General features: G+C 39.4%; 1 protein-coding gene across 2 annotated transcripts in view; it reads right to left on the bottom strand.

Annotated features, from left to right (window-relative positions):
* Positions 1-16,531, bottom strand: part of Bmx (BMX non-receptor tyrosine kinase) — a 68,426-nt gene that overhangs the window by 4,605 nt on the left and 47,290 nt on the right. For both annotated transcript variants that reach the window (XM_023719584.1, XM_023719585.1), the window contains 7 exons: positions 15,904-16,031; positions 12,831-12,905; positions 11,903-12,074; positions 7,491-7,707; positions 6,217-6,281; positions 5,154-5,272; positions 1,714-1,871 (listed from right to left, as the gene is read on the bottom strand). In XM_023719584.1, the coding sequence (XP_023575352.1) occupies positions 1,714-1,871; positions 5,154-5,272; positions 6,217-6,281; positions 7,491-7,707; positions 11,903-12,074; positions 12,831-12,905; positions 15,904-16,031 (934 nt within the window). The remainder of the gene's footprint in view (positions 1-1,713; positions 1,872-5,153; positions 5,273-6,216; positions 6,282-7,490; positions 7,708-11,902; positions 12,075-12,830; positions 12,906-15,903; positions 16,032-16,531) is intronic.

The raw sequence follows: 16,531 nt of genomic DNA, 5'->3' as shown, positions 1-16,531 counted from the left end.
AAAAAAGGGCATATAAATGAAGGACCATTTTGTACCTGTTATATACGAAATAGCTACTTTCTTTTAATTCAGTGTGAAGAAAGATTTGTACTAATAGTGTTTGGACAGAATATCATGTCTGCATCTTGTACTATGAATAACCACTATGAAGAAAACAATATGCAATATATTAATTATTGAAGTTGTGCTACTAATTGGTTTTGAAACTATCTCATTGCTATTTGTTTTTCAATAAAATTAATAGAATGAAGAGAAAGGAAAAAACCTACAAAATCTCTCTACATATATCATTATATATACAAAAACAACAGTAATCACAAAACACTGTGTATTAGGCACTGCTTTAATAACTTAATAATAAAAATAATATACTAAAATACTAATTAATCCAATCCAACACAATAGAGCTATGAAGTATGTGTAGATGCGTGTAATCTACTAGGAGGCTCATACAAGATCATGTAGCTAGTTCATGATCAGGCAAGATTCGGCCCAGGTATTCTGTTTCCAACATCTATGTGTGTGACTATGCACCAATTTGCTTCTACTATTGAATGAATGAATGCATCAGTGAGTGCATGAGTGTGGTGTTAGGTGCACTTGTCAATAAGCACATACATATTGGTTAAGATCTATGAGCTCAGAATACTTGGGAAAGTTTTCCTTTTTCATGCCATTGCTCAAGAATCGTCGGTGGTTCCTCACTGCCTATGAAAAATAAAACTCATACTCTTCTTGTCACTTAGCTTGCAGAACATGGACCAAACTTAGATTCCACCCTTCCAACAGCAGCTCCAGCCAAGAACACCTCGCTGCATCCTGCCTCCATACCTTTGCTTGTGCTTTCTCGCCTGGATACCCTTTGTTAAGGTCTTAATTCCCAAGAGAATTTTACAGATTCTCTGATTCAGCTCAGTTACCAATGTGTTCAGGAAGCTGCTCTTTTTCCTCTGAGCTTTTCTTCTATTTTTCTATCTTTCCAATTTGCATACATAATTATCAACTGCCTGGTGTTGCACTGTGTGTACCTGTGCATGCACGTGTGTGTATGGGTATAAAGACTTTGATTTCAATGGGATAAACATGGAGCCTCTTGCTTCTTTATCATTCCTCATGAATGCTCTGAACATAGTGGATGCTTTGGAAATCAATCTCTTGCAACTTTAGTTCCATATCTTCCTTGTAAGATTCCCATGTCTTATACCTGACGGGAGTGCTTGTGCTAAGTGTCTGGGAGGCAGAAGGAGAGATGATTGGATCCTGTCTGCAATATGCGCTCTTCATGTGGTCAGATGTCCTTTTTACACATTTCTGCTTGAGGAGAGACTCTATAGCCTTGTAGTTAAGAGATTAGGTTGCCTTTTACTAGCTATGTGATCTTGGGCAGGCCAATTAAGCTCTCTGGCTTTCTAGTTCTTCTCCTGTTAGTTTTAGTGGTAAAAGCATCTAGCTCATAGTATGGTTTCTAATGAATAAATAACATAATATTTATAAAGTTCTTAGAATAGTGCTGCATGTAAATTTTTTAGGAATTTATCAGCACCTGTATAACTCATGTTAGATTTCAAACATTTGAGGAGCAGGGCCATTCCTCCCTTTCCTGTGCAGCAGGTGGTTTCCCTCCTCAAAGCTTTGTCCTTGGGGTGATACAGAGATCACTTCAGAAGCACTTGGGTCTCCCAGCCCTCCAGCTCACTCAAGGAGTGCACTTGCCTCATGCCAGCAGCTGTACATGATCTGATAGATGGTGTCTGATGCCAGTTGTGGACGGTAGAGCCGGTGGCCCTGGGAAACCTTCACAACCACCTGGGAGTTGTCATACAAGTCATAGGGCTGCTTCCCAAGGCTGAACACCTCCCACATCAGGATTCCTGTGTTGCACAAGGGAGAGAAAGATAGAAGGTACAAGGTTGGTGGAATGAGTGTCATGCCACAGTCTGGAAGGCTGTGGGTCAGAGCAAGAGACCTTAGAAAATTGAGTACTAGTGAGCTGGCCAGGGAGTAGAGAGCTCAAGGTCTCATCCCCAGGCTCCTGAGATCTGCATGTGTAAGCTTTCTGTAAACCGGCTCATGGCAAGGGCAGCCACACAGGGAGCCACTTGGGGCCAAGGCTATTGATGAAGACAGCTGGTGTTTCTCTGAGCCTCACAGTAGTACAACCTGGTGTAGTGAACCCCAAGCCCACCCCAGTGAGTGATCCACTGAAGTCCTCGACCCCTCTTTTCCTTCTGCTTTAGCAGTTCTGCGCAACTTCATTGCACAATGAAATTACCTTTCTGTGGAAATTTAAAGACAAAATAGTTGATGACTTCACACTTTCTTTTGCTGTTGCACATTGAAAATCTTGTATAGGTCAGGTACCCTTTGAGGAATCTGCTAAAGCCACTGGGCATAACCCTTGGGAATGTGAATGCACAGTAGTTCTGTGTTCATTCTCAGGGTGTGCGCAGGGAACTATAAACTCCAGGTTAAGAAACTCAGTTTGGGTCACGGTGCTCAAGAGGATGGGGTCAATCAGATGGGCCCCTTGAAGCCAACTTCTGCCACTTGTAGGCTGGGTCAATTCCTTATCTCCCTACAGCCTCAGGTTCAATGTTCTATAAAAGAGCATTTGCACTTAGTGGACTTGCCACAAGGATTAAGCAAGGTTCACTGTGCAGCACACTTCAAAAAGTGCCAGGACACTTTAAGTGCTGTCAGACTGATGCTATTCTGTGCAAGAACAGAGAATTTCAACAGTCAGACAAGTTCAAAGCCTACAAAAGCCAGAATTATGGAAGAACCATAACCGAGGTCCTGATTTCTTTGCTTTAAGACCACAGATTTTATGTAGAACATGTACAATAGAGCACCCAACCTTATAAATTGTTGTAGTGTATTCTTTTTTTTTAAACCCACATATTCCACAAAAGCAACCCAAAAGAGAGATGCTCTCTTGCAACTTTCTCTTTGAAAGGCTACACAGTTATTCCATAGTGGAAGTTACTCTTCAAAATATCAGGGGAGCTCCTCTTTGGGAACAGTTTTCAGAGTCCCTCACTCATTTTGAGTATCGCCACTGGGGTCAAATTGTTTAAGAATAGATTCATTATTTAGTAACAGCCAGAACATATCTGGAGCCAAGTTCTGTCACATAAAGTGAATGAGCAAGCTGGGGAGTGCTGCTGTTTTGTCAACAAGCTGTGACTATTGAATGAGATCACTGATTTTCAAAATGTCATACATTAGGCAAATCACTTGATGTATGGATATTGAAACTAATTTTGACAAAGGACAACATTTAATCAATCAGAATGACATCATGTATTCACCAAAGTACTATCTGTGTGTGATTTTTCCCCCTTCCTACATATATTTGATCATCTTTTATGATGAACAATTTTTCCAAAGGGAATGAATATTTTAAAAAAATGTATCACATAGAAAAATAAATAGCCATTAAATTTTCCTGTCTTTGGCCACCTTGCAGGTGTCAAGCAGTAAATCAAATTATAGTTATAGACTAAGACAGGCAAAAAGTACGTCTCCATCATATTTAATGTATTTTATGACCGTATGGTAGCTTCAATTACTTATCCTGGACCCATCTGATGATGATTGAAAACAGTACTGACATTGTCACCACATAAAAATAAAATACCTCACAATCTACAGAGTCACATTGCAAGAACTGTTTTTCACTTTGTAATTACTTTCACTAAATCCTGCTTTAGTGAAATTTGGTTTTGTTTTCATTTTGCAGCACAGAGGGTCAAATCCAGATCGAATCATTGAGCATGCCAGGCAGATGCTTTCCTACTGAGCTACGTCCCCAGACCAATTACTGAATTTTAACATAGATGGATTTTTAAATTTTTTTTAATTTATGTGTGTGTGTGTGTGTGTGTGTGTGTGGCCAGCTCAGCCCACCAGGGGGCGGCGCTGGCTGGCATGTGGTGCTGGGGGATTGAACCGCGGTCCCTGTGATTTGCCAAGCTTGTTCCAAGTAGGTGCTTTAGACCACTGAGCCATCTTACCAGCCCCAACATACATGGATTTTAATGAAATTAGAACTAGTCATTCTTTTGCAAAAGGCCTGCATAACAAGCCCTTTAGGCTTTGTGGGGCAGGTAGCAGTTACTTTACTCTGTTGTTGCAGCACAAGATTATCTATAGATAATATGAAAATGAGTCAGCATAATTGTATGTTAATAAATCTATATTTATAGAACAGGCTAGCTAGTTGGGTCCTGCACAGTGATTTGCATGCTCTTGATTTAAAATATAAATTTTAGCAAGGAGAGACTACTTGATGTGAGGTATGAGCCTGGTAGAGTTTGCATCCTGAATGTTCCTTAAAGGCACATGTGTTAAAGGCTTGGTCCTGAGCTGGGTGCTATTGGGAGGGTCAGAACTAAAGGGAATCCTAGAGGGAGGTCTGGCAGTCACAGAGGTTGTTCACTTGAAGAGGATAACAAGACACCTGCTCCTCCTCTGCCTCCTTTTGCTTGCTGCTCCAAAGAACATGCAGTAAACAGGCTTGTTCCATCCTGTGCTCCCTGCCATGATATACCACCTCAAACAAGGACCCCAAAGAAGAATCAATTTGTCATGAACTGGAACTTCCAACACTGTGAACCCAAATAAACCCTTTTTCTTTCTAAATTGATTATCTCAGGTATTTGTTATAGTGCTGGAAAGCTGACTGATACAGATCTAAATAAAGCAGCCACCTAAGACGTTCTTAGGTTTACATTAGAGATGCTCAGAACATTGGCCCCTCCAGAGGGAAGTGCTTATCACATTTTCATTCAGAGAATCAATGACTTTACCTTAAAGCCTTCGACTTTTTGAGCTTTAAGTCAGTACAATTTAGTTTGTAATGAGTTCTTTTAAAAAAACTGTTTGAAATCTTCTTTGGAAAAATCTTTTATACATTTTGATTGTATGGGAAAATGATAGATGGATGTAAATTATACAATGTGTAGAGAACATACTAATACCTGGCTCAAGAGAGTAAATCATTTTCTTCATTTGCTTGTTTGTCTTCTGCTATGTGTATAATTTTGTATGTTTAAGGACTTTTAAAAAATAGATATTGCAGGCCTTGCGGCTTCCTCTTGTGGAAGCAAGCTTATGCAACAGGGCTGGGCCTTGTGTGGCCACTTCCTTACCGAATGCCCATACGTCTGACTTGCTGCTGTATTTGAAGTAGTGAAACACCTCTGGGGCTGACCACTTGACTGGAAACTTTGTTCCTACTGAACTGACGTACTGGTCATCAAGAACATACCTGTAAAGGACACATGTATACAGACATTAAGCCACATACTGGTGCAAAATGGTACAACCACTTCTGGCCACCTTGCTGTGGTGGTAGAAGCTGGTGAAGGACAGAGATCCATCTGAATTCTCAGCTAAATGTCTTGGTATTCAGCATTTGCATTTCCTTTTGTGTGTCAGCTTAGCTGGAGGCTACTTATGATTTGTAAACATGTAGGAGCTGTAACTTTGAACATAGCAAAACTTAAGCGCAAAGTGGTTGGTAAATACAGAAAAACACCGAGAAAGTAAAAATAAAGTCACTCTGAATCCTACCTCAAAGATAACCTGTAATTGTGCCCCTCAAGGTACATTTTTGCTTGTGTTTTACTGTTCAGTTTTTCTCTATGTGTACTTTGAACAAAATTGGATTTTGAACTCATAGTGTTCCTTCTGTCTCAGCCTTTCCAGTGCTGGAATAACAGATGTGCACCACAACACCCAGTTCTGGGGCCAACATGGCATGTAGTACCAGGGATGGAACTCGAGACTTTGCTCTTGGCTGGCAGGTGCTTAGACCACCAGACTATCTCTCCAGCCCCATCATCTATCATTTTTTTGTGTGGTACTAGGGATCAAATTCAGGACCTTGACCTTGCTAGGCAAGCTCCTGAGCTATCTTCCCAGCCCCAAATATGGATTTCTGTTCTACTGAGATTCCCTTTCATAGTATGTGGTGAGAATTTTCTTATGTGGCTACATGTTCTAGTATGTCATTTTTACAATGGCTGAATAATATTCCCTCTTATGGAATAACGTAACATATTTAATTGTGTAAATTGTTTCCAATCTTCTGTTATAAACAATTCTGGAAAATATCCTACATATATAATTCATAGAAAAACTACATACACCAGTGTTCGAGCTCTCTACTAAAAACATCAGAAAAATTGGTAGAGAAGAACATTGGTTTACCTTGTCATCCCAAAGTCAGAGACTTTCACAGAGAGATCACTGTCTACCAAACAGTTCCGAGCAGCCTTTGGGGAGGAAAACAAACTCAGCATGTAATAAAAGTGACCAAGAGTCTCAACTCCTGACATCAGTTAAACCTTTTTCTCCTCTTCAGCAGAATTCTCAGCAAAATCTAAGATTGCTAATCACAGCTCACACTCTCTGAAGCTGTCTTTTTGTCATTCTCAATGTTCAATTTTTCAAAATGAAAATGTTTCCCATAAGTCTTTTCACCCAAGCACCTATCCTTGTCAGACGCTATGAAAGTATTACACTTTAAACATAGAGCCTTAGCTTCCTGAAGAGACAGGAACAAGGTGGAGGGGCTACCTTCCCACCACTAGCCATTGTATATTAACAGATGCCTTGAAGGCATAAACGCTGCAATGCACTAGCCTAGGGTGCATGCCAGGTTTTGTTGATCAGTGAAGGAAATCTCTGAAGATAAATAAATTCCAGTGAATACCACTCAGAACACTCCACACTCCCACCCAACCCAAGCATATGCACACACACACACACACACACACACACACACACACACACACACACAAAGAGAGAAAGAGAGATTACATTTCCCTTTCTTCCCTCCAGTTATTACATTAAATGACAACTTTTACCACTAAATTCTATGCAGAGCAAAGGACATCTTGAGTTTAATGGTTTTTATTATTTATTTATCGATTTATTTATTTTTTCTGTATTTTAGGGAAGGGTCTACAGGGTGTTCAGAGTCTCACTACTAGATCGGACTCGTAGTGATTCACCTGTTTACAGCCTCCCAAGTGCTGGGATTATAGGCTCACGCCACCACACCCAGTCTCAATTGCTGCCTCAGCACACACTGGGGGTGGGGCCGGCACCAGAGCCCTGGGGATTGAACCCCTGGCCCCTGCACCTGCTTGCAGGCTCTTTAATCTGCTGAGCTATGAGTTTAATGGTTTTGAGAAACAATAGATTGGTCAAAGTTTTTCTTTTCTATCTATTCTTTCCATTACAACACAACTAACTACATAGACCTTGAAGACTTGTTTTACTATTCTTTCCATGCTTCAAATATTTTATTTTACAATTGTGACTTCTGTATCTGAAAGTGCATTGCTTACACCAGTCACAAGTGAGTAAAGTGAAACTGAAGGCCCCCTCCCTTTCCTTCCCTCCCAGCAGCTCCATCTTGCAGGGGCAAGTGTGGACTACTTTCTTCTTCTTTGTGGACCTCCAAAAGCTTGGCTTACCAAGTCACGGTGTATGAACTGCTGGCTCTCCAAGTAGGCCATTCCTTCACAGACATCGTAACACATTTCTAGGAGCTGGGATGCTTCTAGTCCTTTCCCATGACTCTTCAAGTAGTTCAGTAAGCAGCCATTGGCGATGTATTCTGTGACTATATATATGGGGTATTTCTCTGAACACACCCCATAGAATTTAACTAGCTTGGGATGGCTCAGTTTCCTGGAAAGAAAAGATTTTCAAAGGTCAGTACTCTACCCTTCATTTTCCGGATGCCCTGAAAAAGAAGGACTCTCAGAGTTTTGTTTATTTGAATTCTCTGGTTTAGTTCTCTGTTCTGAACAGGGAAAGGAGGAGAAAGTTAGGAATTTTGGTGGGAGGGTAACAGCCTTCCTTAGGCAAAAATTCTGCCTCATGTTAGACATTGGCAACCCCAATGGCAATGTGACAGTTTGTGGATGCTGTGTTCACCTTTCCTACGTAGAAGCATGGTAGCATTCTTGGAAATATATCTACAAAATACAAAGGATATAGGTAAAATGAACATATTAGTTGCCATTTTAGGGGAGTGAGGTTAGGCATGATTTTTTTTCCTGCTTTTTAAAAAGTATATCGGTTTGCATGATTTGTTGTGTTATCTTTAAACAATCAATGTAGAAAATAGCAACTACAGGATGCAGCATGTCTGGTAAGGTCATGATGGGATGGATGCTTAGATTTTTACAGTCTCCCAAGTGCTGGGATTATAGGCTCACACCACCACGCGTGATCATCATTTTTGTCCTGTGATTTATCAATCTTAGCAATTTGCATGATGATTTTTTAAAATGATGATTCTTTTATGTTTGGATGTGAAAAGTACATTAAATGTAATGTGTTAACCTTTTAATTTTGTAATAAATGAGAATTTATCAAAGGCTTGGTTTTCTTCCTTCTAATTATAGGGACATGGATTGCTCCTCTAATTTCTTCCTTTAATTACAAGGAAGTGGATTGTCATTGGTACTCAAGATGATTAGTGCCTTAAGAGGTCTGCAGGGACCTCAGCAAAACTCTAGTCACAGGGAGGGACAAAGGTTGGTCACCCAGTGAAAGTTGCTCCTTGAGCGAATGCAGCCACTGCCCAGAGGGCTCCCATAGAACAGACCTCAGCTTGAGGCCTATTTCCTTTGGGATTTAACAGGTATTTTCTATTGTGGCACAGTTTGACATCCTTCTTTATGATTAGGTGACTTTTTAAGATTTTTTGTGAGTACTAGCTCTGGAATGACCAAAGTGAGTTTTACTCTCATGTCCGGTCACAGGCAGTTTTGTCATGTGACTAAGAGAGTCTCTGCCAGATTTTTCTGTCCTGCATAAGGAGAATATCAAGGGTCCCATCCCAAGTTTTATGACAGCCCAATTGCTAAGTATGGAAGTAACTGCAGAATTTCACTGTTATAAGTGAAAAATAAAAATGGAAGAATCTCTATTTGAAAATTATTAAGTTTTTCAAAATGGCACCATAAGGGCCTCAAGGACAGAGCACTTCTGAGACCCAGAGGCCCTTGTGTCTATGCAGGTGGCATGCCTATGAAGCCAGCCCTACTCATGTTTACGATCACAGAGCACCTCTGCTTTCCAACAATTGTGCAATTACAGGAAAAGTGGTTGTGCTGAATTTCCTGGCTCCTTTATCTTCCTAAGGGAAGGACTAAAGAAACGAATATGAGGGCACTCTGTCTGGCTTTACATCTCTGCTTTGCCATTTCTATTAGCTTGGTGACTTTGGGTGACTTAGTATTTCTCTGCTTCAGTTTACTGTAAAACAAAGATGACAAAAGTATATCCCTAATAAAGTTCTCATGAAAACTGAATGACTTACTATGCATGAAGTGTTTGAGAGATGGAGCTAAACACTGCCTAAGTGTTAAAATATAAAGTTTTAAAGTATTTTCAATCTGTAGCAGGTTAGGATTTGTGATTTTAGTGATCCTTGACGAAAGCCTTGCTGCAACATTGTTTTGTTTAGTGTAGGTTTTTTTTTCTCTGAGGATTGAAACTGGGGTCTTCTTACTGAGCTGCATCCCCAGCCCTCTTACATTTTTTGAGACAGGATCTTGCTAACTTAAGTCATCCAGGGTGGCCTCAAACTTGCAATCCTCCTGCCTCAGTCTTCCTGGGATTACAGGCATGTGCCACCATACCCAGTTCCAAGGTTTTTCACTGTGTTGACTGGTTCACTAAGAGTAGAATGCCCAGTAGTGCTGGTTTGCCTGGAACTGAGGCACTAAAACCAAGAAGGTCCCAAGAAAACCTGAATAATGTCTGGTCACCGGACAAAGTCTTGTTCAGCATGATGAAAAGAACAGAGTGAGGCTGGTCAAATAGCTCAGCAGATTAAAGTGTCCACAAGCAGATGCAGGGGCTGGCGGTTTGATTCCCCGGCCTGCTGTGCTGGTCCTGCCCCCGGGGCACATCGAGACAGCAATTGAGACTGGGTGTGGTGGCACACACCTGTAATCCCAGCTCTTGGGAGGAGGCTGTAAACAGGCAGATCACTATGAGTCCGATCTAGTGGTGAGACCCTGAACACCCTGTAGACCCTTCCCTAAAATACAAAAAAAAAAAGAAAGAAAAGAACAGAGTGAATAGGTGAGAGAGAGGGGAAGAGAGAGAGAAAAAGAGAGACAAATAGAGAGACAGAGAGAGAGAGAGAGAGAGAGAGAGAGAGAGAGAGAGAGAGAGAGAGAGAGAAGCAGAGACAGAGAGAAAGAGCTTCAAATTGAGACATATCAACACATATACCTTCATTTATGAGGCGAGGAAAAAAGTGGGTTGAGAAAAAGATTTTGTCTAGACTGTATGGAAGGTGCAAAGAAACAAAAGGAAAGGAGTTGTTGGTAGAGCATTAGTTTTCAGTACTGCCTTAGCTCTGGGCAATAGCCTGGCTCTCTCCCTTCTCCCACCATGTTCCTCCCATAGGGCAAGGAGGCCATAGTGCAAAGGAGATGTTCCTGCTCACAGACTGTGCATCCTGTTCTCAACCCTTGAGGGATATCAAAACTCTGGAGCTCTCTGTTTATGTAGTTTTTAGAACTCTTCCAGGAACTCCAAAGACTCCTTTTGGATCTGTCCCCCCAAAGGTGGCCATGTTACCCTGAGCCAAGATCTTTAAACAATAGCTAGTTGTTTGTGAGAGATGGAGACAGTGTGGATGTACTGAATTCTGTGTCTGCCTATAATGACTAAGGCCTTCCTAGCATGGGACAAAGCTGTGGCTGGGAGATAAAAAGGCAAGGGTAGGATTTCCAGGACTATAGGCCAGAGGCTGGCTTATCTGCAGGGTCATGAGAATTTAAAATCCAATCATGGCCTTTATGGCTGTTATGGAGGTATATATTTGTAAAAGTAGTGACATAGAACTGGTCTTACTTAACAGCTTATTAGCTCAACACATAAATTTTAAGCAGTGATAAAAAATACGGTGAACACTTACATTTTAGAAATTATTATAGTGAAAGATGCATTGCCATTTATGCCTCTCGGAAGTATTTCCTATGTCTTCAAACACATGTTGGTCATCATTCTTGTTGCTTTCTTCTTTTTTTTGGGGGGGAGTCGAGGATTGAACTCAGGCCCTTGCACTTGCCAGGGAAGCGCTTATTGTGCAGAGCCATCTCCCAAGCCCCCCTTTTTTAATTAATTAATTAATTTATTTATTTTCTTGCTGCTTTCTGAAGCAGTACTGGAAAGTCTTCTTTATATCTGTACAAGATGTGATCAAAGATAAGCTGAATGCACTGCTGAGTGCCATAAAACCGAAAGGCAGCATTATGAAAACTCAGCAGTGTGTTTTCACTCAAATCTGAATACCAGATTTGGCACCATGTGACTTTTGGCTCTTCTTCAAAGTCAAAATGACTATGAAAGGGGAACGTTTGCAATCAATTCTAGACACCGAGGCAGCCCCAAAAGTGCGACTAAAGATACTCAAGAAAGTGGACTTCCAGAACTGCTTCAGAAAGTGGCAAGAATGGGCTAAGTATGTTTGAAGGGAGGGGCAATATTTTGAGGAAGATTCACGCAATGTGTTTCTTAGTATAATAATTTTTTTTAGGCAGCTCAGCCCACCCTAAGGGTGGGGCTGACGAGGCATGTGGTACCGGGGATTGAACCTTGGTCCCTTGTGGCTGTCTAAGCTTGTCTAAGCAGGTGCTTTAGACCACTGATCTATCTTGCCAGCCCCAATATTTTTTAAAAATTTAAACATTCACTGTAGCTTTTAATCTCACTTTGCATAATATACACTTACATAGCTATAAGTATCTATGACATGTGGCCCTCTGCTGTAGGCTTCGCACAGGTTAGGGACAGGCCTATCAGTGGTAATGCTTGCCCATGGTGGGCAAACCAACATTCCTCAGGAGAAACTTACATCATAGTCTGGGCCTCCTGAAAGAACTCATCTTCCGACATGGAGCCTTCCTTGATCATCTTCACTGCAACATCATACTGCCCCTTCCACTTGCCCAGTTGGACCACTCCAAACTGGCCCCTTCCCAGCTCTTTCAACAGGGCAATCTCTTCTCTTCTCAGTTCCCAAATTCCTAATGAGGAAAGACAGCCTAGACAATGAGCATAGAAGGAGCGGGTCTACCAGCTTCCCAAGTGACTTCTTCGCCAAAGAGATTTTCTCACACTATAAATATAAAAACCTTTTTATGTTAATGTGATAACTTAAAAAGTCTTTTTTGTGGAGCAGGGTACTAGGAATCAAACTCAGGACCTCACACTTGTCACGCAGGTGCTGCACCACTGAGCTAAATCCCTGGTGCCCCACATCCTTATCTATGTGGTCTCATGCCCATAGAATGCCATTCAAGAAAACCTGTTTTCAAAGCAGCTACAGCTATGGACAAGGCTCAGAGAAAATCTCTTTGCCAACTGGAGGCATGCTGTGGAGAGTCAATAGCAAAATATGCTTGATGCCCTTAGGTTGGTAAAATATTGCAAAACTTTCTTATAAAGCAAATTAAACTATGATCCAGGTAGATGTAATTATCATAAACACACAAAGTTGAGGATTGGCTCCACTGAACAGGCACAGATGAAGAAAAAGAAAGGACAAGTAATGGGGTGGTAGAGACCAATGATAGGATCTAATAAAAGGGAAAAATTGACAGTGTTTCTGGTAGTACTGGTGATTTAGGACAAGTGGGAAGAATTTTTTAAAATGAAAGTAAATATATTAGAGCCAAAGCTTTCTCTGGTACAATATAAGCAGGAACCTCACTCCAGCCTTCTACTCCCTTTTTCAGTTATGATGGGAAATGACATTTAAGAGCTCAAAGATGTGTCCGTACCACTTCCCAGGGACACAGACACTGGAACCTTGTTGGTCTTAGTAGACACAGGGTGACGGAGCCGTGTGATCATCCCTGTAATGAAATAAACATTACATCATCACATCATCGCATCTGATCATGTCACATTGCAGAATGTTGGCTTAGAAATAGCTTCTCCCCAGAGTAGCTGGAAAGGCAGAATTTAGGATTTTATGTTACAAAAAGAGAATCAATTTTTACTATATTCATCTTGCAGTTGTATTGATTTGTGTGACTTGATTAACTAGCTCAATTCAAAGCAAAAATCCAAAGAGTAGATAAATCACTTTATGTGGGTTTTAAAAAATACCATAGAAGTTAGATGCTTGATGGAATCTATTACATCAGATTTTCCAATTTTTATTTTTCTATCTCTTTAGAGTCATATATATCAAATCATATAGAAGGATGTAAAATCAAAATAAAACATCTGATTTTTAAAAAGTTAAACCTATTGTTAATTCTCATTAAATGATCAAGTAATTTTAATTGTTTACAAAGCTGGATTAAAATAATCATAATTTTTATAGGGCCTTGAAGCAACCCACTCAGAAAGGTGAATGATCTTGCTGTAAATGTGGCATATTTTCAAAGTCATGGGAACTGTCACACATGTACCCTTCTTTTGCTTTTTCTAGGTGTTTGTTTTCCTTTTTAATCAGTGAAACTAACAAGATAAAAATCAACACATTTCTCCAAAATACATATATGTACAGCTACTGCTGCAATGTGTGCATGACTCATGAATATATTAATAAGTAGAAAATTTAAGAGCATAAGATTTTTTAAAATGTAATGCTAAGTAAACATTCTAATAGATTCTTTTTATGCCCTATGAAGCTTCCCGTGCATGCTATAGGGCAGAATCATTGATTTGGGGATCAAAGTTCATGCAGTATCTTTTACAAACAGTAGTCTTGAGGTGCCACAGTTAAAATAAACAGTAGAAGAAATTTAAACAAAGACAAAATAAAAGTACAAGTTAGAATGAAAGCCGGAAGTAAGGCCAATTTGCCTCTGTACATGCAACAGAGCCAGATGCAGTGGAATAAATTTGATGCTAAGCCTATGGCTTATTACTGTTGGACATTGATTGAGTCACTCCCCTGTAGTGAGTCTATTCAAGAAATAGGGAATTTCTTGTCTTGATATCATGCCTACATCTTGCCATCTGAATAACTACTATGAAGACAACAATATACAGTGTATTAATTATTGTAAGTGTCCTACTAACCTATTTTGAAACTGTTTCATTGCTATTTTATCTTTCTTTTTCATTAAAATGAATTAAAGAAAATCACAGGGAATTTCTAAATACTGATCAGTAAATTAGTGAAAAGTTTAAATGAAAAGTAGTACTGAATGTTGGCAAAGATGAGAGAAATTGTTGCTAATGGGATTTCTGAAAAGCATTTTCTGTTTCCTTTTTTTTCACTATTTCTAGATTTTTTTCTTAGAAATCCCACTTCTAGGAGTTAGCTACAGACACATGCAACTAGGTATGCAGAACTTCGTATGCAGCAATGTGCAGTGCAGAATCCATTGTAATGTGAATTATTGAAATGATCCAGTTGTGGAGAACTCTCCAACGGAGAATTAGATGAGTGAATCATGAGTGAATTGTACAACAGGATTCTATAGGCTTCTGAGAAGCTGGTGGAGTGGCAAGCTGTTAAATAGAAAGTAAGTGATTTGACAAGGTCAGTCAAATCCCCTCAGGATTTATTCTGAAACCCTGTACCACAGTTTGTAGATCCTTTGTCAAGGTCAGCCGTGTGTATGAGTCATGGTCATTGCTTGACCAATTTGGTCTCTGTGAAAGCCTGAGAGAATGTTTTCTCTCCATGTGACTCTCCTTAGGCACACTCTACATCATTGATCACTTTCCTCTGTGACCCCATAATCTCCTTGATCAGAAAATTTGGGACATCACTGAGATAACCAGCAGAAAAGTATAAAAATGAGGTATAAAAAGTAAAGCCATATTAATATGCTGAGCTGTAAAAGGCTCAAGTCAACAACTTCTGACCTTGCCAGTCCTACGGATAACCCCCTACTATTATGGACTACTGGACTATATTGGATTATTTTGCTGAATTCATGCACCTACAATATTTAAATGACAATGGAATACCCATCTCTGACAAAACTAAACAAAAAAGGGGATACAAATGAAAGATCATTTTGTATCTGTATATACAAAATAGGATAGATATACAACTAGTTTCTCTTAATTCAATGAGAAGAAAGATTTGTACTAATAGTATTTGGACAAAATATCATGTCTGCATCTTGTACTATGAATAACCACTATGAAGACAACAATATGCAATGTATTAATTATTGAAACTGTCCTCCTAATCGGTTTTGAAACTGTGTCATTGCTATTTGTTTCTCAATAAAATTAATAAAAAAAGAAAGTAAGTGATTACAACTTTGCACGGAAAGATCTTCAAGGCATGTTATATAAAGGAAAGCAAAGTGGAGAATATATGTGGAGAATGATCTTTGTAAAAATGTAATGTTTGTACACATATAATTTATACTTGTATGTACAAAAATGTATTAATGTAAAAAAATCTGACATAATTGATACTAACTTTTCCTATGAAGTTATCCATCCAATGATACATATTTCCATAATATTTGATTTTTACAATAGTCTTGCTTGTATAGCAGGAAGAAAATATACTTTTTTGAGACAAGATCTCACTATATATTCGGACCAGCATTGAGCAGGAGGTAATTCTCCTGCCTCAACCTCCCAGGTGCTCATATTACAGGAATGAGTCACCATACTTGTCTCTTACAGATATTTTCATACAGAAAATTTCTCTAAGTCACTCAACTTATTCCTTTTATCGTTATAGATAATATTGTGTTATGTTTCAAGAAGTTTAAGTTGAAAATTGTACCAGACAAAGGGCTTGCGAACATTTTTTCCTAATTTAAGGGTTCTCTATATAATTAAGAATGTCAGAAGAATCAGTCATATTCAAGAAAATTGATACTTGTGGACAAGGATTAATAAAAGAAAAATGAAATAACTTACCTGCTGAATTGTGTTGATGATAGTGAATAAGCTTTGGGATGGAATCAAAACAGTAGTTTTCTGCCAGGTAGAGTTTGTTTTCAGCATTTGTATGCACATGGTAATGTTTGACAGTCCCTTTCTTATCACTAGTAAGGAAAAATAAAATTAGAATGCTTTTAAAAACCACTTAGGAGTTGGTTAAATAGTAGTTAAATGGTTATGTTGGATATATTTGTAAATTTTGAAGATGGGTCACAGGGAGGATTTCAAGGTCTTGATATCTAGTGTTTCTCTGGAAATCTCCACCACAGAGATCATGGGAGAGGGCACTTCTCTGAATTCAGTATATCTATCCTTTGTGTATATGCAGAGTTCATGTTCAGTAAAATTCCAATTTTCAAACTGCTCCTCCCTTAGTAAGTATAAAAATGGAATATTTCTTTGGTGATTGAGTGCCTTGCTGTTCTTCAAGATCATCTGTGCACAGAAATTCTCTTTGAGAAAAATAAAGGAGATAAAAATGTGGGAAGTAAAGGTGTTTAGTCTGTGGGTGTTCTCACCCCAGAATGTGGATGCAAGACTTCTAGGAACAGCACATCCATTTGGGTAGGGATGTCCTCTAATTCCTCATGTGAATGTATATATA

This window comes from Octodon degus, unplaced genomic scaffold, assembly GCF_000260255.1.
Source record: "Octodon degus isolate 3935 unplaced genomic scaffold, OctDeg1.0 scaffold00069, whole genome shotgun sequence".
Taxonomy (NCBI): domain Eukaryota; kingdom Metazoa; phylum Chordata; class Mammalia; order Rodentia; family Octodontidae; genus Octodon; species Octodon degus.
Note: the sequence above shows the minus strand (reverse complement) of the source record. Positions and strands in the feature narration are given on the sequence as shown.